This window comes from Macrobrachium nipponense, chromosome 30 (assembly GCF_015104395.2).
Source record: "Macrobrachium nipponense isolate FS-2020 chromosome 30, ASM1510439v2, whole genome shotgun sequence".
NCBI classification, from domain to species: Eukaryota; Metazoa; Arthropoda; class Malacostraca; order Decapoda; family Palaemonidae; genus Macrobrachium; species Macrobrachium nipponense.
The window spans coordinates 34,811,137-34,835,793 of NC_087218.1; the positions used below are offsets into that span (position 1 = coordinate 34,811,137).

Consider the following 24,657-nt stretch of genomic DNA (forward strand, 5'->3'; position numbering starts at 1 on the left):
ATAAGCAAATAGAATTTCTATAACATCAAAATGAATTAATTTTTCTGAAACTCATAGAAAATTAGTCAATAAATCAGCTTATGACATTGGTAAACGGACATTTATTAGTATCAAGTCATAGGTATGAAATATTTACTTGCAACGCTAGCATATTACAATTCAAGTAGATCACACTCATGGGAAAATGTCACATTTTCTTGAAAAATCCAAAGTTTATATAGAAATTAGTTACATAGTGGGTTCTTTCGTTGCATCTCCTGCCTATTAAAGTTTTAAAAATTAGCCTCAGAGGATGCGCGCGAGAAAATTGAATATGAACCTTTTTTGTTAAGGGCACATAGGATCGGATTTTATCACAGCTTAATTTCAGTAAGCGTAGAGAATTACAGAATCATGATTAATATTCTCTTTGACTCTTATGTTGCCTGGCAATCTTACAAATAGCTCCGTTTCACACTTCTTTGTCTAGTAACTTACTACCAGTAATATCGAATTTTCTTTGGGATTCGTATTGATATCTGTTGATATGGATATTTTTACGGTCGTCAGAGACCTGGATAGGTTCCCTCATTGTTATAATGCCATGGATAAAAAAGTTTGTACAGCTGACTCTTTTGAATTCCATAAAATATCAGCAAATTCAAGTGGGTTAAGTCTAGTCCTTAATGGCTTTCTCCCTCCCGTATTGGATGTTGTCTGAATTTACTTTGCCCTTGTGACAAGTATAATTTCACTTACAGGCTGGTTAACGGAACCTGGTTACAGTACCCTGCAGTACGAGAGTTTCACATCGCATGCCTGGACAGATCGTCTACTGACTCAAAACCCGTTCGTTGCTGCGGACGACTGCAGTGAAGTAACAACCGCCTACAATGTGAAGGGAATAAGCACCATCATAAGTGAACAAGCTTATTTCGTGGACTTCTTGGACGACACCCGTATCCCGTCGTTAATCTCGTTTTTATTGCAGAATGCTCCGGCGGCTGTCGGAACTGACTACAAAGGGACACACTTCCGACAATTACGACCAAGCAGGATATTCAACTCTACGTTTGCTGGCGCAGGACTCGTGCTGGGGATGATTTTATTCATCGCGAACGTATTCGTATGGCATAGGATGCAGAGGACAAGTATGGGCAAAAAATAGAACGTCGGACCCTGCCCAGGCAATTTCCCCTTGTTTTTAACCATTTGGAATAGGCCATTTCATTTGGCTATAGGTGGTTGTCTGGAACTGTGTAATGGACGAAAAGTTGTTCGAACGCTAGTTAAATGTGCAGTGGGTGTATCCTCGGTCATGTATCCCATATATAAAGTATCATTAATAACAGAATCGAAATATATCTGTGCGTGTACGCACTAGGAATCTGTTTAAAGTGCACATATATTGATCATAATTATATGAATCCATATATGTATGTATAAATAAATCAGGTAGCCTATAATCAATCTGTTACCTTTTATCTTACCAATAACTGCAGTTAGTATATGGGTTGATGAATCAGTTAGTATATGGATTAATGAATCAGTTAGTATATGGAATAATGAATCAATTACTATATCAGTTAATATATCAATTAATAAATCAGTTAATATATCAGTTAATATATGATTTTTATCACTTCATATATGATTTTTATCAGTTAAAATATGATTTTTATCATGTTAATCTTTATGTTATGCAATTATCAGGAGTACATTAGTATTTTCTGTAGCATAAGTATCTTAATGAGTTGAAGTGAAAGACTGTATCATTATATATCACGTGATCATTATTATTTACGAATATCATCATATGCATATGTCTTATATCTTATCACTTGAATCTGTATTTGTGTACACCATGAATTTTTTTTTACTTATAAGTATTTTCTATATATGTATATATATATTCACATAGAGTCTGTATCACACTCCTATAAGTCAAATGCAAGTCAAGCTTGAGTAATATTCAGTGATTGGTTTTGTAGCAGACTGAGCATTTATGTAAGTGTTACATAAGCAGAATATGTGGAATGTTATTCCATATATAAAAACTAAAAACCATGATTAATTAAAACCAGTGACCCAAGAGGTCAACCAGTTTGCTTGCAGGAATGTGATCAGACCAGATACGATAAAGTAGGCTAAGATGATGTATACGATAAAGTAGGCTAAGATGACGTATACGATAAAGTAGGCTAAGATGACGTGTTGTAATCAGTCAGTGTCTAGTTGCCATCACCTGTGGTCATTCGTTTGTTTTGAAAACATTAGTCCAAGCTTCCTGCTTGAGACAACCACCGTGACCTATAGCTCAAACGGCCTACGTGACTTGTAATCTATGTCATCTGTGTGTATGTTTGAGCTACTGTCTGCTTCCTTTATGCTTTGTAAACCAGATTGTAGAACAGAAGTGATCAAGCTATCATCATTAGAAGACCTGTCCAGTTTTATCTGATTCTCATCATGCAGAAGTGATCAAGCCATCATCATTAGAAGACCTGTACAATTTTCCTCATGTAATCTCAGATGTATTTTTGTACTCAGTGTTTTCTACTAGAAACCTCACATCAGAAAGAGATTTAATGAACTTAGAATTTATCATCATGAGTTGAAACATCTCCGTCGTCATAACCAAAGAAGATGTTGACTTCGTAAGTTATCATCAAACCCCAAGACACTCCAATGAGTATGGAAGTCATAACCAACCGACTTAGCGTAAAATTATCGCAAGTCTAACATAACCTCACAGGGCACCTTATTATACAAAGGCAACAGCCCTGAACATACAGGGCAGCTGAGGCAGGAGGCACAGCAGGAGCTACCCCGTGACTGGTTGCCGGGGTAATGGGAGCAATCAAGACAGGGGGCACAACAGAAGTAGACAGGCCCACAGATACAACAAGAGTCAGTGCCACAGCATACAGGAGTGCCAAAGTTGAGAGCTCTAAAGGCCAAGATAACTGTGGTGCGTTTTTTGTAGGTAGTGTTCGAGTTATGTTCGCTTACCTGCTTCTTGCTTCTTGATGATTCATTCTGCAGTCTGGTTCTATATTTAACTTTATGCTTCCTCTTAATGTTAGTTCTGGATTAGTAATCTTAATTGGCTTAATCTCTCAGGAGAAGTTTGAATGAGACGAACGGCAGTTTCTTTCTTTACTGTGGAAAGAGTAAGGTACAACTACAAAATTTATAAATCTATTGTTGGAACCTGGCAATATTTCTGCTTCTGTACTGAACAACGGCTGTCGGTCCTCTCTGGCTTCTTCTGTCGTTCTCAAATTCAGCCACCCTTGGTTCAAAGTCAGCACCACTTCCTTAGGCGGTGTAGGATCTGGTTCTCCGCCCAACTGGATTCTTGATTGGTGGAGTGGTCTTCCCTTATCTTGTCCCCATCCCCTTTTAGGTGGGGTTAACATGTTAATTCCTGCTTTTCTAGGCGGAGTCAATAATTCAACATATTAATACCTCTTCCTGGAGGTGGAGCTGCATTCTTGATAGAAGCTGAGAAAGTTTGGTGCAAGGTCACAGGTCAAAGATTTTATGATGGTCTTTAAGATTTTAATTGCGATGGTGTTATGGTTCAACTTCCTGTGACTAAGGTTTTGTTGATCAAATTCTGGCTCACACACCGAAGCCCAATTCTCTCTCTCTCTCTCTTCCTCTTGCTCTTTCTCGTTATTTTCACTGTACATACTCTGATTATTCACTCTCTCTTTCTCATTATTTTCACTGTACATTGATTATTCTCTCTCTCTCACTCTGTTTTTACGCTACCCTATCAACTATTATTTCTTGTAGCTATCATTACATCACTCGGTCACCTACCAATATATATTATATATATATATATATATATATATATATATATATATATATATATATGAAAAAATGGATATACTAAAAAAATCATTAAAGAGTACAACAAAATACTGTTTTCCAAGTCTGGAAGAAAGAATAATTGTAATAAAATTGTAAAAAAAATCATAGCAAATGTTAAACATATCAATTCCTGAGTATATCAAATTAAAAAGCATTAAAGCATAAGCATAATAAATTAATACTCAGAGTACAGTATTTGAACATTTTTTTTTAGAAATGATTTGAATATTAAATGTCAATTATGTATCATTTCTTTTCATTTCTGTCAGTATCCCGTTTATCTTTCTGATAATCAAATGCCTCACTATGATGACAAACAAAACAATAGTGACTACTATTACCAGCAGATTTACAAATGAAAGAAATGGTGATATCTTTTTCGTATACAAGTAATAGTCATCAACATAATTCAAGTTCTCAATTCTTTTAATTCTAACCGAGACACTTTAAACTCATCTATTGCAAATGTGTAATTCTTACATGACACATGTTTGTTGAAATGATATTCAGTGAAAAGGTGTGGTTCATAGTATAATTGATTTGGTATAATTAACTTACATGATGTTGAAAAAGACTTATAATTCTTAAATTTCAGTTGGGTGGTGACATTAGGACAAGTGACTGTGGCAGTATCTAATGAAAATACAAAAATATCTTTATTCACTATAGTTGCTTCAAATGTCTTATTAAATGACTGTGTACACATACCCTTTTCTTGATTTTGTTTTAAATCAACTCTTGGATACAGGGATGATCATTGGTAGTCTTATATAAGTTATCAATATCACACATATATTCTTTTTCCTTCAAAATTACACATTCATTGAATTGTTCACCAGTTAAAAAGGCTAGCATTAATCCATGTTCTTCTAATACAAAATGAGTACTAAGGCCGTACTAAGGCCCTTTCTAATAATGATCTGATTTTCAATATACATAGGAAAGGGATATACAAAAACTAGCACATTTGAAATTTTCGTATTGAAAGGTAGAACTAAAATAATTCTGTCATGGATTACTTTGGCACTTATAAAATTGAAGATATCTTCTACTAAAGGTGTGCAATGCTTCTCAATTATATAAAACTTAATAAACAAATTCAATGGCTCTTAAGAATAGGTTGATGGCTACGCCTTTCTTAATAGGAATGTCATGATAGCTGAAGTAGTGAATGTATGAAAGTGAGAACGTTGGTTTTCTGTATATGGTAAATTTGTATTCTGTCGTGTCTCTGATTAATAAAACATCAAGAAAAGGAATTTTGTTCTGTTTCCCATTCAACTTTAAAGAGAATTAATTAAAATTGCCCCATCTATTATCCCAAAATGTTAGAATATCATCTACATTTCTCATCCACAGCATGTTTTTGGGTTTTACTGCATTTATTACTGTGGTTTCAAAGTATTCCATGTACAGATTGGCTAAAACAAGACTTAAAGGTGGAGGGCAGAAGAGGGAGGGGAAGCCCAAAGTTCAGGTGGAAAGATAAACTACTGAATGACATGAAGGAAAAGGGTCTAAGAGAACAAGATGTACAGGACAGAGGGAGATGGAGAAGGCTGACTAGAAACATTGACCCCATATAGAAATGGGAAAAGCTGAAGGTAAAGAAGAAGTATATAAGAGAAAATAAAATTAAATATTGTAATTGATAAAATGCACATTAGTAAAAAAAACTATTTTAATAATGATGTAAGTTATGAGCTATTGATCGTAAGAATTATTCTATTTTCGGCACTTTATCTCTCAATGATTATCTGTAGCCGTTTCTTTATATCTTTATTTTATTTTTGTGCCGCAGATCTCACCCTTATCAAACTGAACCTTTTTCAGCTGAGCTAATTGTTCTTCCTTTTTCAATACAGCAATCAATTTCCATAAATTAGGGTGTGAGGAACCTAAAGAGCTTTGTAGGGAATTGTGATATCCCCCTAAATTGTTATTTGGGAGAGGGCTCTAAGATTCCGTTCTAAAATGGACATTCCAACTATTAATGGGAAACATAGGAGGAGTTCTTTGTTGTCTAGTTCCTCTACCTCGGACACAACCTATGAAAGTAATTTCAAAGTAAGGCACAAGTTCTTGAGGAAGATCGTCGTCATCAACAAGCTCTTCGATGCCATCAATGACATCATCGGGAGGGAGGAAATCTAGTGCTGAAAAACATCTCATTTTAATGCCATACTCATTGTCAGGATGGTATCTAGCAGGGAAGCCAATTTCACATACTTTTTTGTGCACATTTTGAGAAAGATGAAAAAGACAACATGAAATGGAAGTACTAGGAAACACATAAAATATATACTTTTAATGTTATCTTTTTCAAAATCCATCATAATATTTTCAAATTCGTGGAACCCTGAACGAACCTACTTGAATATGTACGTGCACAGTTGACAAAATATAGTTGGGGCGCACTTAAAAGTTCCACGAAGTCATCAAGGCCTCCATTTGTTGCAAACACAAGTAATCTGTCTTCATAAGATCCACCTCTATCAAACTGCAAGAAAAGTTCACCACTATCAAGGAACTTGTATTCATCGGGTATCGCAAAACCAAATAGATTTTGAGGGATTGGAGGAGCACTTTCTTTTGTTCAATGCCAGTTTCTCATATTGTGACTTAACAACTTGTTGATGGCATGTTAGCCATTTCGTTTTCATCAAGGTTTTTACAAATAGATGAAATTAATGAACGACAAGATTCCTGGGAAGAAGTTGCCTGTGCTTTTAGATCCGCTAAAGTTTTGCGCACTTTGGGTTTTGAAGCACTTGAACTATGATGATGTTCACCAACATGCTTGATTATTGCATAATCTTCGTGTGTCATGTTATGGACTCGAGCTTTACAAGACTTCATTTCGCATCTCCAGTAAGTCTTGGATCCATCGGCATTCCGTTTCTGTGCTTCATATAGTCATCCACAAGTTTCCTTCTTTCCTCTGGTACTGTTAAAAATGTGAGGCATGGTGCATGTATAAATCCTTTTTAAGTAATGACTAAAGAAGAAAGATGTTGCTGTAGAAATACAAAGTACTGAAGTGATATATTCGGTTAAGCATAAACAACCAAAATATGATAATTATGCATCTAAACAACCAAGGTATATTACTGGAGTGATAGTTTTAGTTAAGTACTTTAGTCTGCATTACTTGATAGTTTCATTCAACTATTTATTATGCATATAAACAACCAAGGCAAGATCAAAATTCTATTTTCTGTTAAAATTGTATATTACTTTTATCTATCTATATTTTTGGATAGTTGGAGTGAATTTGCCGAGAGTCAAATTACCAGAAATTAAATTACCGGAGTCAAATTACTGGGAGTCAAATTACTGGCAATTTGTCGTTCAGTAATAGGACATCTTTAGCTTTTATGTTCTCTTTTGCCCTCAAATATATTTTTGTTAAGCATTTGGATGTAAAGTTACTACTCTGTTGAAAGTAAATTGTACTTCATCATCATCAGCTGTGCTAACGCAACATATCTCTTCATCATCTACGTCTGAAAAATAACAAAGTTCTGCATTTTCAGTGGTTTCTTCTGTTACTTCTATTATACTATTTATATCTAATTTTGTATTTTATATAATAGCAATACTTCATTTGGTATTTTCCCTTCATTGCCATAACTCATTACAACATTGCTATGGTTATTAGTACAGTGGACCCCCCTGTATTCCCGTTCTCCGGATTCGCAGACTCACACATTTGCGGATTTCTCTCAGGAACGTTTCCCCGCATTATTCGTGGAAAATTTGCATTTTCGCGGTATTTTTCGATGAGAAATATCCACAAATTCCCGTTTTTTTTTTATATATCAATTTCATCATAAAATGCACTTTTTGTAATAAAACAAATAAAAAAACAAATTATAAAAATTTATAGTGGGTTTTTCTTGAGTTTTAACTAACAAAATAGGCGGTTTTCAGCATTCTTATAGGGGTTCCAACTATTCGCGGATTTTAACTATTCACGGGTCGGTCTGGTACGCATCCCCCGCAAATATGGGGGGACCACTGTACTACATGTATCTATATTGGTATCAGTATAGCATCTTGATTTTCGTTGTTCAACGTCGCGAATTATATAGGTTCTAGCCCAACATCATACATACATGTCAACCCCAAGCAAAAAGGTTCACAGAAAACATTTACCACAAAAAACACAAAGAATACATGTATCACGCGGCTGTAGCAATTCTACGCCCGCGAGGCGGACCAGAAGATAAGGAAATTCAAGAATTTAACATAAAATCCACACAATCGGCTTATTCACTTAATGTTTAGCCATACAAACTCGAAACATACTTCCTCATTCAAAGGATACGTGGGATACCCCGCAATGAACTCATACTATTTCATAATAACTGAATCGAAGTAACGACCCTGGCTGTGTTGAAGGAGAAAAGCGAGCTGCCTTAACCTGTTATCTTTGGTAATTGGGAAGCAAAGGATCCTTTATCTATGTCGTTGCATTCGAGCACAACTTTCGTGACGTCATAACTACCAATACATGGCGTTTGACACTACTCTATTGCGTCTTATCTTTATGCGTTAACTACAAGATGTAATAATCCATATTAAAGTGAATGACACACTCTAGTTTTACATGCTGTGATGCAACTTAAGCAAACTCAAGGATTTCCATGTATACGAAGGTTTTCGCTAAGCGTGCTTCCTTTATTCTCATCTCATATACGTGGTTAATTCTGTTAAAAAATTTGATAAAACATTTAAACTTTATAACAGAATATTTTGCTCTCCTCCCCCACACAGTTTCATAAGAATTAGCTACATATTTACATAATTATGATATACGTCACGTGACTGCTCACACCCACCTTCAATTCTTCTTCTTACTCAAGTTAACCTGACGTTTGCGGCAGGTTTGTCGCCAAAAGAGGGATCCGTCTCTTTTCACGACATTCAGAGTTTCGGTGATCACCATTATTTATATCTATGTAATTACTTGTAATTGAGTATATATTATCTTTATGTGCACATCTCATTGATTCTGTAATGGTGGGAATTCACCTGTTTCTACTGCTTGTTCTGGTTCTTATCTGCTTTTCCCGGATGTCTCTCTCGCATGTCGAAACTGTCTCAAACAAATTGATCAGATTTGGGTGAGACTTTTCTTTGTCAAGCGTAAAATATATGCTCTTCCAATTATCCTGCTTCAGGTTAATCTTTCCTTTAGTCCTATCTAGTATTATTCCACATCTCATTAAATTAAATGAGAACATTACTTGTGTGGGAAAAAATCTGTCCTCTAGAACTAAAAAACTTTCAACAAATTTTTGTGACAATATATCTATTTTAAGTTCACATTTCCTAGACTTTTGATTTGTTTACCCGCTATTCCTTTTATAACTCTATTTTGACCCTGAATCAGTTTCTGCAATGCCTAAATATCTGGTTAAAGTTGATTTACCTATTATATTTACGGTACTACCTGAATCTATAAGTACAGTACGTCTTTCCATTAATTGGAATCTTTACAATAGGCAGAGCCTTTCTCTTTATTTCTTCTTCTTTCATGGAGAATATACTACTTACTTGCTATTTAAATAGGAAAATGTGGATGAACCTTCACTTCCCATTGTAGCTATTTCTTCTTTTTCTCTTTCATCACCTTGAAGGGATTTACTTTCTTTCTTCTTTGAAGGGGTTAATTGTCACTGGCTTGAAGACTTATTTGGATCAGGGCGACTGTTAAATATTTCTACAACTTCTTTATTGGTTTCCTTACTACTGAACCAACAGTTTCTAGTTAAATGCCTGTCCTTCTTGCAAGCTGTACAGATTCTACGTTTTCTGCACTCGATAGTGGAATGATTGGTATACCCGCAGTTTTCACATGCTGCCTTTGGTCTCACTCCTTGAGCTGAATAGTTCCCTTGGTTTGAGTTATTTGTGTTTGAAGAGTGACCAAGCTTATAAGTTATGGGTAGACCATTCCTTGAATGATTCTTCTTCCTTTCTGGTTCGGGTTTAATTTTCTTTTAGTATTTTGGCCATATTTCCCTTGAAAGGAAGTGGATCTATTCCCTATTTGTCTGGAATTATTGTAGTACTAATTATTCATTCTATATGAAAGATTGTTAATTCTGCCTTTCCTTTCACTTAGTTTTTCTGTTACCCCTACAAATTCCTCGGAAAAATCTATCTCTTTCTTCTAGATTTCTTGCCTCATTGTTTTTAATGTTTGAAGGCTATTACTCTTTGGATCAATTTTAATATTTCTGAAAGCCTTCTTTTTATCTTCTCCAGGTGCATGATATATTGTTACAAATGATAAGTACTAGTTCAAAACATCTTAGACTAACTAAGCTCCTTTCATTATCACCGAACTGCGTCTTATCTCCTATGGTAATGTTTGTTTTGTGTAAGTCTTCTATTATTTTGACTATTGCATTTTCAACATTTGCGTAAAGATTTGCTATGGATTTGTATTGCGGGTGAAGGAATTTAGTAATATTATAAAAGGTATCAGATTTACTTACTGGTTCCCAGAGCGATAAACAAATTGTTCGGAATTCAGAGTATGTAATTAATTTGCTAAAATTAACTGAATTCAAAGTTTTAAGTGCAGCACCGTGTTCTGAATTAACGAGAAGCAATCTTAGCTCTTTCATCAGTTATTCCCCCTGCAGATAAGTGGCTGTCTGCACCAGCTAACCAAAATGATTTACTGTATAGGATTCTAGCCTACTTTTCTCTGGATTGGAATCTTCAATTTGTTCACAGAAACGTATGGCCTGTGTTATAACAGCTGTCTTATTCATCCCTCTATATCTATTATTATTAATATTATTAGCACTGTTATGGTTATCGTTAGTTCTGTTATTAGGGTTAGTATTTCCCTGAGTCACTAAGGTTTGTGAAATTGGTACTGGGATTTGGCTGCATCTGTCTGGTGTTGGTCTTACATTGTAGGAGCTATCTCTGACACTCTCGAGTAATTCGTTAAAGGCTCTCTGCATTTCACAAAAAAAAAAAAAAAAAAAAAAAAAAAAAAAAAAAAATCACATATGCTACTCATTACTACACAACAGTATGTAACAAAATCATTTATGAAATTGGGCATAACAGGAATGATGCTTGGTGTGACAGCAGATAACTGGGGAAATAACAATAAGCTCCTTTTTCAAACTACTTGGTATTCTGGCCGACTGCTGCAACGCTGTGGTATTAGTACCAGCAGATGGCAATACGTATATTGCAATTCTGCATGCATAATCGGCCTTTGTAGTCCAATACACATTATCCAGTTTGAAAGCAAAATTAAAAGTGAAAATTATTGAAAATTTACACAGGAATATTATCAAGGACTAAAGAGAAACATGATTTGTATTGAGCAGACATAAATACATCCCACACAAAAGTTTATATCTTTTCTTGAAGCAAAAGCTACACTTTAATCTTGTGTGTGTTTCTTTAAAAAGTACAGTGCTGTACATGCTTTACTGATGTTTTTAATGCAAAGCAAAAAAAAAAAATATTGGTCTAAGTGACAGCAAAAAGCAAGGCAATTTTATTGAAAAATATTGTAAAAAATCATCCCTAGCACAAATTTGCTGTAATTTTCAAATACCATATTTTAAATTTGACACATCACAGCAAACATCTGAATCAATACAGTATTACAATGAAGTGCCTTTGTACAATAAATGCCAGAAAGTAACTTACTTGGAAATAAAATATACTAAAACTGTATAAATACCAGAAAGTAACTTATTTGGAAATAAAATATACTAAAACTGTAAAATATTTAAAAAATAAAAGAACTTCCTGATCTTAAATTTAATCCCAAATGGCTTATAACAATCACATACATAATGAAATAAAGGTCTGTGTTATACATAGTAACAAATTTTAAAGTTGTTAAAATGGACTCTTCATCTTGGAAAAAACCTCAGAATAATGAAAATCTCAGAATCCTTATGCTGCCAGTTTGTTGCATCACATATACCTAGGAGGAGTCAGAGGTCCATACAGGAATCTTTGCAGATGCAGAATAGAATCCATTATTAGCAGTAGTATGCCGAAGTGATAAGTGAACCTCGGTAATTTCCATTTCACCAAAAGAGTAATCCTTGAATTCCTAAAAAATTGAAAGAAAAAAGGAGTTTTTACCACAAGAATTATAAATGTTATTGGTAGGTTGTAGCATAAATGTTTAAAAGATTTTGCCTGTAAAGGAAATTATGAAATACTTAATAGGATATTTCCTTTAATTAATCCACATAAAATTCTAATAAACTTTACCATGATAAATCCCATTCTCTCTACTACTACAAGGGTACATAATAATGTGAGATTTCCATTTTTTTATTATACATGAAGTTTTCATAATAAAACCAACATTGTAATACTTACTTGAACACCTGAATTAGCCCTGGTCACTGACCAGCCCGAACGCATATTCCCGAAGTGCACTGAGCGTTCGGCCAGACTCCACCCCTACAGCCACTGTAGGCAGAGATATCTCACTCTCCTAGCAGATGACGCATTTCACTCTGCCATACTGCCCTCTTCGTTCTCCTCCGTAATTAGCTTATTTTGTTATGTTTTTTATAATTTTTATGTTGTGTAAACATGAAATTGTGATATATATCCATATTTTACAATAGCAATATGCATATTTTGCTACATAAATCAATATTATTCATAAATTTATTGTAATATGCTGCTAGTCAAAGTTCGTTTAGCAAAAGTTTCACATTATGATGTGAATGGATGCTATGACAATTACACGAATATATACCCATTTCATCATAATTGAAGCTCAAAATGTGACAGTTCATAGTGTTTCCAGATATTATTATATATATTTACTTGATTAATATGAGTAATAGTCAAATGACTAGCACATTTAATAGGAAAGGAGCTTTGTTTCCTAAACCCGAACTTTTGTTTACATTTGTCTGCTGACGTGGCCTAACTTCTATTTTTCTGGGTTCGACCTGTGTCTGCCGGTGAAAAGTTCCTGTAGCTCACTTTTCTAAGCATAAATAGATCCTAAATATACCAGAGAAAAAGCTAGCATGGTATGCTGAAGTTACTACCCTCAGCTCGAACACCCCAAGGGCGTCGGTATAAGCACTAGGGCGAGTGGAAGCCACTACTCACAGGTCTTCTGCCAATTAGAAGATTCCTCTTCAAAGTCCCTCCCACAGCAAGAGCCGTTACAAAGGCTACTCCCCTTACCTTCCACTCGCTCTCGCTACTACTATTACTACCCGCCCGCCATCTTCATTCCTGTAATTAGCATTGTAAGTGCAACACGCATCTCAGAGCTCCCTTAGTGCCTTATCTAGAAACCAGCGATGTCCTCTGTGGAACTTCCTCCTTCATCTAAGTTCAGTATTCCAATTGGTGTTTTCGTAATTTGTATCGCCCCCTTAGAAAACGTTTTGGGGGCACAGCTAGTTCATCCGCCATTTTGGGTGCATCATCAGAGCACGTGTGTTGTTATTACTCATTATTTCCTTTTTATTCTTAATTTTATGTTAATTTTATATTCATTACAGTCATCAGTGACGTTTTTTCGCATCACGTACTTAATTATTTAGCCGACCGAGTTCGGATTGGTTCGGAAGGAAGGCCTAACATGCTCATGATGTCCTCTGGGGTTTTAAAGAAGGGTTGATTGATTTATATTCTAGCCTCTGGCTTCCCCCAAGCTTCTCAAGAGCGTGTTCATGCCTCTCTGTGCGTAATTTTATTTTGTTAGGCTACTAGTAGCCTATCGTATTTATCATTGGAGAGGAGAGAGTCCTCTCTCTCTCTCTCTCTCTCTCTCTCTCTCTCTCTCTCTCTCTCTCTCTCTCTCTCTCTCTCTCTCCCGATCTGGGTATTCTCCTTTCACCTTATGATCCTCTTGCAACTCTTCCATGATGCCTCATTATTATTATACTATATAATTTATTGTATTGCTTGTAAATTAAGTGGTCTGGTATGTATATCGTCCTGGCCTAGCCTCCTTTAGGATAACCTTTAGTAGTAGGCCATGACCTCCCGTTTGAGAGTGATCACCGATCGGTCGCTGTACCAATCACGACGGGCCATAGGCCCAGTCGGCCTACTACCCCTGTAGTAGTAGGCTATACAGCCTTCAGTAGGTGTATATCTGTGATCGGGTTGGTGGCCAGGCGGTCACGAACAACCACCCCACATACATACCACCCCCCCACCCCTCCTCCCCTTCCCTTCCCCCACTTCCTAGCTCGGCTCTTCCTGACGCTGGCTTATAGCTTGCGGTTCTAGTAGTCTTATCGATGAACGACCGCTCAAGCTTTTTCACTTAAGTGGGGAAGAGCGAGGTTGGAGCAGTGGGGTTACTGGTATTATATGTAATCACCTTATGTCTCCGAGTGGATAGCTCCGCCGGCTTAATAATGGTCTAGTATCGCACCAGCCAGCAGACATCGCACCGGAATGTACATTTATACTGCTCCGCTGCTCAGTGGTCTCTCCTCCCAGTTGTCCTCCCCCAGCTATGGATTCGGGCTGGGAGTTACGCTCCCCCCTAGATGCGTTCAGGTTCAGATAGAGGAATTACCTTCCCCTGATCTGCTCGCTTCAGCCAGTTTCCCCCGGCATTACTTATGACAATGAGAGATGAGACTTTGAGTAGGCTAAGCTTTGGGGACTACTCTGTAGATATCTCCGGACCTTTATGGTGCCGACGGAGTGTGACTCACCCTCACACCCGCCGCGCCGGAGTTATTGTACTAAGTTGCCGCAGCTCAGTTTCCGTTCTCGTGTCGTTCCCCACTCCGGTGAGGACAGTGGATGGGGTCAGGTATTCGACTATGATAATTCGTAGCCTTCTGATTCAGCCGACCGTAATAGAGATTAGGTCCTTCCTCTTCTTCGGTCCGGCAGGTCTCTGATCCCACATACTGGACATACATCTACCTTCCGGAGGACGGAATCAGGAGCAGGCAAATACACTCAGAGATTTTCTTTTATTCATTCAGTGAGTTGAAATCATTTAGTGAGTAAGTCTTGAACCAATGTCTAGGTTAAGGTGCATGCTCTCGCCAGAGTTAACTCCGGCGTTTTGTGCTAATACTCATAGAAAATTTTCAACTTACAGATGGTCCGTTGTCAAGCGGTAGGGTGCTCCACTACCCTCGGCAAGCCCTACAGCCATGTAGTCTGCCAGTCGCACGCAAACTGCGCCGTGCAACTTGAGCACTACATGGTCTGGCACCCGGACGCGTGCACTGTCTGCTATGAAATGGTGTCTATTCTCTCTGATGAGAAAGTAAGTATCCTTACTGCATAATTTGCATGGAATTTCTGTGACAATAACTTAAGAGGTTTCTTATAGATACTATTCCCCGAGTGGAATGTTAATTCGATTTCCTCTCTTACAGGCTTCCTTGTCCCTCCGGCATGAGGCAAGGGTGGCGCTTAGGGGTTGGGTGGCAGGTTTTGGGAATAATGCGGTGGCGGGACAGCCGTACGTCCTCTCTGAAGAGCTGTGCTCCCTTCTGTACCCGGGGGCCACGGCTACAACGGCTATTCCGGCGCATATTGCCAACCCCATCATAGAGTCCATCTGACTGGTGACGCTGCCCATCCCGGAGGAACAAGATTCCAACCTGATGACGGAAGAGGTGGCGGCCATCAGCCTTCACTGCAAACTAATGGCCACCGAGGAGGAGGTAGGTGGGGAGGTAAGTGAAGCAAGTAGTCTCTTAAGTCCTACCCCTTCTTCTTCCTCTTCTTTCCGGGGCTTCTCTAAGTCCACCCCTGCTTGGGAAGGATCGCTTTCGGTCATTCCCAAGCTTAAATCGGTAAGACCGAAATCCCTTCCAAAGGGATCGAAACCGACTCTGTCAGCGGCGACTAAATCGTCGTCGGCCCCGGAGCCGTCGACTTCTGCTGCCAAGTCGCCTGCTGCCAAGGATTCTCCCCCTCCTAAGGGGTCGAGAACAAAATCCGCCAAATCCAAGGCGACGGAGTCCGGATTTGACCAGGAGGCCTTCGCTAACCTTCTAATGTCGAAGGTTAGGGAAGTGGTTGACGAAAGGCTTGAGTCGATACGACTCGCCTCGGGCTCAGATACCTCAGGCCAGGCAATAACGGCCCTGACCGAGAGGATCAGGCCCCTAGGGAAGATGATGACCGGATTCCTCCAATCCGGAACCCCAGCTCTGTCCATGACAGTGCCGGATGCGTCAAAGCTGCTGGCCTTCGAGAATAACAACCCGTGGCGGTTGGCTTTACATGCCCCATTCTCAGATGGGAAGTTGACAATCGAAGGGTGCAGAACCTGCCCCGTGGAGGACTTTGAGTTCTTCCCGCCGGGTCTCCAATTCCCATTCCCCGGATTTGTCAGACTAATAGAACATGCGCTAGTCAGAGTAGACAAGGTCCCGAAGGAGACACTGATCTCCCCTAGGGACCAAGCTCAAGCTGTTTGGGTTCGCACCCTCTCCGACTGGGGTTGCGTTAACACCAAACTGATGCCCCATAAAGGTAGCTTTACAATGTTTGTGACCCCAAACGGAGTTCCGTCGCCCTGTACATCCAATGTGGCGGAACTAACTATGCAAGCGGTGGCGGAGGATAAGCCCTTACCAGTGCTAAAAGAGACAGAGACTACCTCTCTACTCTTCCCAGCAGATGTGGAGTTCTGGAATGACGCTCCGGCTACGTTTACAGCAGGTAAACTCGATCCGGATTGAGCTTCCACCCTATTCACCGAGAAGCTACCTAGGATTCCGGACCACTTGGTCAAAGCGGAATTCGAGGCAAGGACCAAATTAGGAAGGTCTATCAACTCCGTCACTGGGCAGAGTTGGTAGCATCAACCTACACTGAAGAACAGTTGTTCTGGGTCCTTATGAAAGCTCTGCTACAGACTTTCCAAATGGACCTGTACAATTTTGTTATGGCGAGACGAGCATGCAGGAAGTACGTCCTGGCGAGTGCCTAACACTCATAAAGTCCTCAATATGGGGCGAAAATTTGTTCCCGAAAGACGAGGTCAACAACGTCTTTCATGAGGCAGACAGAGCCAACCAGAGTCTTCAGGTCCGTTGGGGACTTCCTTCCAAAAGGTAGTTTGATGGCCCCGGACACCAATCCAGACCCAAGAAGAGGCCAAGGAGATTTCATCCTTACCAGGCCTCCCGTCCTCAGGCGGTCGTGCAAGCGGTTCCGGTCTCTCAGGTTGGTAAGCCTTCGACATCTAAGGCTCAACAGCAACAACAGTTTGTCCTAGTACAAACTCCGCCGGCTCAGCAGCCTTCGACCTCGACAGCCATAGTGACCTCCCCAGCCTTCAACCCCTCCTACGAGTCGCGAGACGCATTTCGCAGCTACAATAGGCATGCCGGAAGTAGCAGGGCCAGAGGTGGCGCCCGGCCACGAGGCGGACCAAGAGGTAGAGGCTTCCGTGGAGGCAGAAGTAGCAGACCTGCAGCCAGGCAGTGAGAACCTGCAGGTGGGAGGGAGATTATATCTCTTCCGGGACCATTGGACCTTCAGTCCATGGGCCCACAGTATAGTCTCAAAAGGTCTGAGGTGGAAATGGGAGAAAGGCCCCCCTCCACCAATCAGTTTTTACCAGATTCCAACGGCGGAACTTATAGACTATACCAAAGATCTCCTGTAGAAGAAGGCTATAAAGAGAGTAAAACGCCTAAAGTTTCAAGGACGTCTGTTCAGTGTCCCAAAGAAGGACTTGGACTGATTCTGGACTTGTCCCGTCTGAACTCATACATTCAATGCGACAGATTTCACAGGCTGACCGTCTCGCAGGTGCGGACCTTACTTTCTCGTGGGGCCGTCACCACCTCTATAGATCTTACAGATGCTTACTATCATGTTCCGATAGCAAGGAACTTCTCTCCGTACCTAGGCTTCAAGCTAGGAAAGCAGACTTACTCATTCAGAGTCATGCCGTTCGGGCTCAACATTGCGCCCAGGGTTTTCACCAAATTAGGAGACGATAGTTCAAGAACTAAGAACTCAAGGGGTAATGTTAGTAGCCTATCTAGACGACTGGCTCATTTGGGCAGCCAGCGTCGACGAGTGTCGCAAAGCAACAGCCAAGGTGATAAAATTCTTGGAATTTCTGGGTTTCCAGATAAACAAGGAAAAATCTCGGCTCGTTCCGGCTTCCTGCTTCCAATGGCTGGGAATCCAATGGGACCTAAACAAGCACAAATTATCTCTCCCACCCAAGAAGGTCAAGGAGATAGCGACGGCTACGAAACAGTTCCTCAAGAACAAAAAAGGCTTCTCGGCGTACCCAAGAGAGAATCCTAGGTTTGCTACAGTTTGTATCGGTGACGGACGTCCTACTGAAAGCCAGATTGAAGGATATCATTCAAGTCTGGAGGAAGAGAGCCCACATCAGTCTCAGGGACAAGATCTCTGTAATTCCACCCATTTTAACAAAAAGGCTCCATCCATGGACGGAACGCTGGAACCTGGCCAAGTCAGTACCACTGCAATTCCCTCCGCCGTCTCTAACTATCCACATGGATGCATCTCTGAGCGGCTGGCGAGGCTACTCGCAACACAAGAAAGTCCAGGGAACGTGGTCGGATATGTTCCGCAAGTTCCACATCAATATTCTAGAAGCGATGGCAGTTTTCCTAACCCTAAAGCGACTGACTCCAAGTTAGTCTCGGACAGTTCAGTAGTAGTCCACTGCATAGACAGAGGAGGCTCCAGGTCAAGCAAACTAAATCACGTATTGATTGCGATATTTTTGTTGGCAGCGAAAAATCATTGGCACTTGTCAGCAACTCACCTGGCAGGAGCAAAGAATGTTATCGCAGACGCACTTTCCAGGACAACTCCGCTGGAATTGGAGTGGTCCCTGGACAGGAAGTCGTTCCGGTGGATTTGCAATCAAACCTCGGACCTTCAAGTAGACCTATTCGCCACGGAATCCAATCACAAACTACCATGTTACGTGGCACCCAACCTGGACCCTCTAGCTTACGCCACAGATGCGATGTCCATAGACTGGAACAATTGGCAGAAGATTTACCTATTTCCACCGGTGAATATTCTGATGAAGGTCCTGCACAAGCTAAGATCTTTCACAGGACAAGTAGCATTATTGGCACCCAACTGGCCAAAGAGCAACTGGTTTCCACTTCTTCTAGAACAGAATCTCCGGCCCAAACGGATCCCCCGTCCAGAACTGACACAGGTAGTACAAACTCAGACTGTGTCAGCTTCCTCAAGAATTCTGAGTGCCCTAACTTTATGGACTTCATGAAGTTTGCGGCCCAAAAGGACGCTAGTATTGATCCACTAAACATCTTATTCATAGAATCAGATAAAAGAGAATCAACGCTCAGGCAGTATGATTCAGCAGTGAAGAAATTGGCCATTTTTCTAAAAAAATTCAGCTGCTCAAAATATGACTACAAATCTGGCAATTTCGTTCTTTAGAACTCTATTTGAGAAAGGCCTAGCCGCTAGTACCATTACTACGATCAAATCGACCTTAAGGAAGATTTTACAGCTTGGCTTTAATATTAACTTGTCAGATTCATACTTCTCTTCGATTCCAAGAGCATGTACCCGTCTGAGACTAATAGACCGCCCTCATGCGGTCTCTTGGTTTTTGAATGACGTACTTAAATTAGCCTCAGACACTGATAATGAGTCATGCTCATATATAACCGTTCTCAGAAAGACCTTATTCTTAATGGCCCTGGCTTCAGGTGCCAGAATATCTGAACTCTCGGCTATCTCTAGAAATCAAGATCATGTTGAATTCCTCCCGTCGGGTGAAGTATTACTATCCCCAGATCGGAAGTTCTTGGCTAAGAATGAGGACCAACAAAACAGATGGGCTCCATGGAAAATTATTCCTCTGACACAGGACGCATCATTGTCCTGTCGTTACCCTTAAATCCTATTTGGCCAGGACTTCCGAAAAACCTTCAGGCCCCCTTTTCATTAGAGAGAAAGGTGGTACGATTTCTCTTAAAGGTATTAGACAACAAATACTCTACTTTATTAAACAAGCCAACCCGGATTCAGTCCCACACGTCCATGACATCCGAGCAGTGGCTACCTCCATTAACTATTTTCACAATATGAATTTCGAAGACCTGAAGAAATATACGGGTTGGAAATCTCCAGCAGTATTGATACGCCACTATCTCAAGAACTTAGAGGCCCTTAAATTCTCAACAGTGGCTGCAGGGAGCATAGTCTCCCCTGAATGACCGAGACTTATCAACTCCTTCCCTTAGCCCCTTTTTGTCAGTCCTTTTTCCCTTTAATACTCTCTCCTTCCTACCTGCCTCGCTCGTATTCCCTGCCAACCCTCTCTCTTCTGGGCCGAGCTGGTTGGTTTGCCATCCCGTCACTGGAACATGTACATAGTGTTGAGACCATATTGGTATCACTGACTTGTCTGTACATACCTTTTGTATATTGCTTCAGATACCATTCTATTATATTGTTTTATTATATTATCTTATTATTACTAGTTTTAAGCCATAAGTTTAAGTTCTAGTGTAATTAGTAAGTAAGTAAATTTTCCGCCTTATTACAGCGCATTAAATTTATTCTTTAAGTGAACCTTAGGTTTCATTATCCCTTCTACATACTTGTTTGGTACCTGTTAAGGTTGGATGGAAGACCTGTGTCACCTGGTGAACCCATCCCTTCTTCTTTCCCCACCCTTAACCAGTCCAAGCTTGGGTGTCTATTCCAGGAATGAAGATGGCGGGCAGGTAGTAGTAGTAGTAGCAAGAGCGAGCGGAAGGTAAGGGGAGTAGCCTTTGTAACGGCTCTTGCCGTGGGAGGGACTTTGAAGAGGAATCCTCTAATTGGCAGAAGACCTGTGAGTAATGGCTTCCACTCGCCCTAGTGCTTATACCGACGCCCTTGGGGTGTTTGAGCTGAGGGTAGTAACTTCAGCATACCATGCTAGCTTTTTCTCTGGTATATTTAGGATCTATTTATGCTTAGAAAAGTGAGCTACAGGAACTTTTCACCGGGCGACACAGGTCTTCCCCCAGAAATAGATTTTTCCTTTGTCAAAATCCCTTTTCTTTTACTATATACGAGAAGGAATTTGTAAATAAATTTTTTTTTTTCAATGGAGTAAACATCACATTTAGTAATAAATGTGATGTTTACTAATGGCAAAAATACTTTATATTGTTTTGTTTTTATCATTCAGCTGACTTGGCCCTTTTCATTTTTCCCTTTAACTCTTGGTGTAGCCTAACCTTAGGAATTTTGTTTTTCTTTTCTTTTATGAGGATATATAAAGTGAAAATTCAGTCAAAGAAGGGGGACAGAAATAATAAGTGAGAAGTGCTTACGCAGTTCTAGCAAATATAAAGGTAGTTTTCACAGTGGATGAAGAAATGGTGATAATAAACAGTATCTATCTAATATACAGCACAGTCATCCCACACCCAGGAATATGGGAGGCATCACAGAATACATTACTAGAAATGTCTGTAGATAATTATATAAGCAGCTTCCTACACACAAGGCATGGATGCTAGTAGGTAACACATACACGAGTCCTAATAAATAAAAAACTACAATCTGAAGATCACAGAAATAATAAGTGAGAAGTGCATACGCAGTTCTAGCAAATATAAAGGTAGTTTTCACAGTGGATGAAGAAATGGTGAAAAGAATAATAATATCTTTCAGAAGACCAACTTAGGAGTATGCAGCAAATTTCATGTTGACATAACATAATAAAGATAATAAAAAAAGTTAAAACCAGCGAATGTCTGGGAGAAGAATGAACGGCATAGTGAGTGAGTAGTACATAAAGGCAACAGATGGCAGCATGTAGAAGCCTAACATAAATAAAAATAATGAAAACATAACAAAATAAACTAATGACTGGGAGAAGAATGAAAGGGGCAGTATGGCATAGCGAAGTGCAAAATGCGTCGTCCACCGTCTGCAAGGAAAGTGAAATGTCTCCGCGCACAGAAGTTAGGCCACACGTCAGCTGACGAATGTAAACAAAACTTTGGGTTTAGGAAACGAAGCTTCTTTCCTATTAAATGTGCTAGTCATTTGACTATTACTTATATTAATCAAGTAAATACATATACAGTGGTACCTCGAGATACAAAAGGCTCAACTTACGAAAAACTCGAGATACGAAAGCAAATATGAAGATTTTTGCGGCTCTACATACGAAAATTATTCAAGATACGAAAGGTTGTTGCTGTAAAGTCCGAGATTCACCCGGAACACCGATAACAATTTTAAAACTTGCGCGCCGCCAACAGAGTAGACTCGCCACCATCCTCCTGCTCTCCCATTGGTTACTGATGCTAGTCACTGCCATAAGATCCTTCTCTCCTATTGGTCAGCATCTCTCCCATGATCCCATGATGAATCTACGTAGCGGCGTGCTCTTTCGGCCACTTGGCGGCATCATCGGTATCGTACGTACGCGGAATTCGTTCGTTCTATACGATTTCGTTTATTAACATAAATTTGTTAGATTTCGTTGTAGTATACTTTATCGTGTTGTGTGAGAACTTTATTACATACGTATACTACATAACATAATTACGTACAGTATATATGTAGTCATGGGTCCCAAGAAAGTTTAAATTCATGGAAAGAAGAGGATGCTTTCTTTGGAGACAAAGATGGAGATAATAAAAAAGTATGAAGCTGGTATGAGATTGAGTGTGATCGCCAAGGAATACGGCCGATATCCGTCGACAATAGGCACCATCCTTAACCCTTAAACGCCGATTGGACGTATTATACGTCGACATAAATTGTCTGTTGGGTGCCGATTGGACGTATGGTACGTCGATATTAAAAGTTTTTTTAAACATTCGCGGAAAAATACTTATAGGCCTACCAGCCTAAAACTTTTGAATCACACACCTTGGGGGATGCTGGGAGCTCACGGATCAAGGCGTTGTTTTGTTTACAGTCATTACCAAGGCGCGCAAGCGAGAATTTCTTTCTTCTCGCACTAAAAAACATCAGCGACACATCTCAGAAATTTCGTCACTTTGACATAATTTTTGCACCATTTTATATTACATGTTACATGGACTATTATATATGAAAATGTGCGCAATTTCATGTAGAATACAGCTAAAAACAACTCATAGTTATAGCTTTCACCAGTTTTGAAATATTTTTATATAAATAACTATGTGACAAAATTTTAACGTTCGGTCAACTTTGACTCTACCAAAATGGTCGAAAAACGCAATTGTAAGCTAAAACTCTTAAATTCTAGTAATATTCAATCATTTACCTTCATTTTGCAACAAATTGGAAGTCTCTAGCACAATATTTCGATTTATGGTGAATTTGTGAAAAAAAACTTTTTCCTTACGTCCGCACGGTAACTCTTCCGAAAAAATCATAAATTTTTTGTCCGATTGTCGTAATGTTTGCACCATTTTAAATTAGCTGTTACATAAAGTTTTATATATGGAAAGGTGTGCAATTTCATGTAGAATACAACAAAAACAATCCATGGTTGTACCTTTTATCAGTTTTGAAATATTTTCATATAAATAACGATGTGCCAAAATTTCAAACTTTATTCAACTTTGACTCGACTAAAATGGTCGAAAAACGGAATTTTAAGCTAAAACTCTTATATTCTACTAATATTCAACCATTTACCTTTATTTTGCAACAAATTGGAAGTCTCTAGCACAATATTTCGATTTATGGTGAATTTATAAAAAAAAAAAAAAATTTTTTCTTATGTCCACGTGGTAACTCTTCCGAAAAAAAATCATAAATTTTTTTGTCCGATTGTCGTAATGTTTGCACCATTTTAAATTAGCCGTTACATAAAGTTTTATATATGAAAATGTGCGAAATTTCATGTAAAATACAACAATAATTAATTGAAGGTTGTAGCTTTTCTCATTTTCGAAATATTTGCATATAAATCACGATAAATAGAAAAAAAACCACGTTCGGTCAACTTTGACTCTACCAAAATGGTCAAAAAACGCAATTGTAAGCTAAACCTCTTACAGTCTAGTAATATTCAGTCATTTATCTTTATTTTGAAAAAAAATTCGAAGTCTCTAGCACAATATTTAGATTTATGGTGAATTTTTAAAAAAACTTTCCTTCCCTCCGCGCGCTGATTCTCCACCGCAAATCTCCAAAATGTGTACGTCGCATTCTTGTAATATTTGCTCCGTTTCATATTAGGCGTTTCATAGAGTTTTATATATGAAAATGTGTGCAATTTCATGTAAAATACAACAAAAAGTAATTGAAGGTTGCAGCTTTTCTCATTTTCGAAATATTTGCATATAAAAAAATATATAAAAAAAATTCGACATTCAGTCAACTTTAACTCGTCCGAAATGGTCGAAAACTGCAATTGTAAGCTAAAACTCTTACAGTATAGTAATATTCAATCATTTATCTTCCTTTTGAAACAAATTGGAAGTCTCTAGAACAATATTTCGATTTATGGTGAATTTTTGAAAAACACATTTTTTTACATCCGTGCCTTACGAATTCATGCATCATATTGTGATAATATTTTCTCTGTGTTGCTTTGATCGTTTTACAATGTTATACTACCAAAATGATCACAATGTTTTTTTAGTGTACAATACAACGAAAAAAAAATTAACTCGTTAGCTTTAACCGTTTTGCTCACAGAGCGATTTGAATACAATTATATATGAAATTTTGTTTTTGCGCTATCATATATTGCATTATTTATATATGATAATGATATTTTTTCATTTCTGATGGTTGAATACTAATGACAAAAAAAGGAGCCAAAAATGAACT

At 38.8% G+C, this 24,657-nt stretch overlaps 1 protein-coding gene across 1 annotated transcript in view; it reads right to left on the bottom strand.

Moving 5' to 3' along the window:
• Window positions 1-11,012: 11,012 nt before the first annotated feature.
• The window catches only part of LOC135202431 (activating signal cointegrator 1 complex subunit 1-like), a 326,707-nt gene continuing 313,062 nt past the window's right edge, over window positions 11,013-24,657 (bottom strand). The window contains exon 7 of the mRNA XM_064231827.1: window positions 11,013-11,974. Within this exon, the coding sequence (XP_064087897.1) occupies window positions 11,843-11,974 (132 nt within the window). The 3' untranslated portion in view covers window positions 11,013-11,842. The remainder of the gene's footprint in view (window positions 11,975-24,657) is intronic.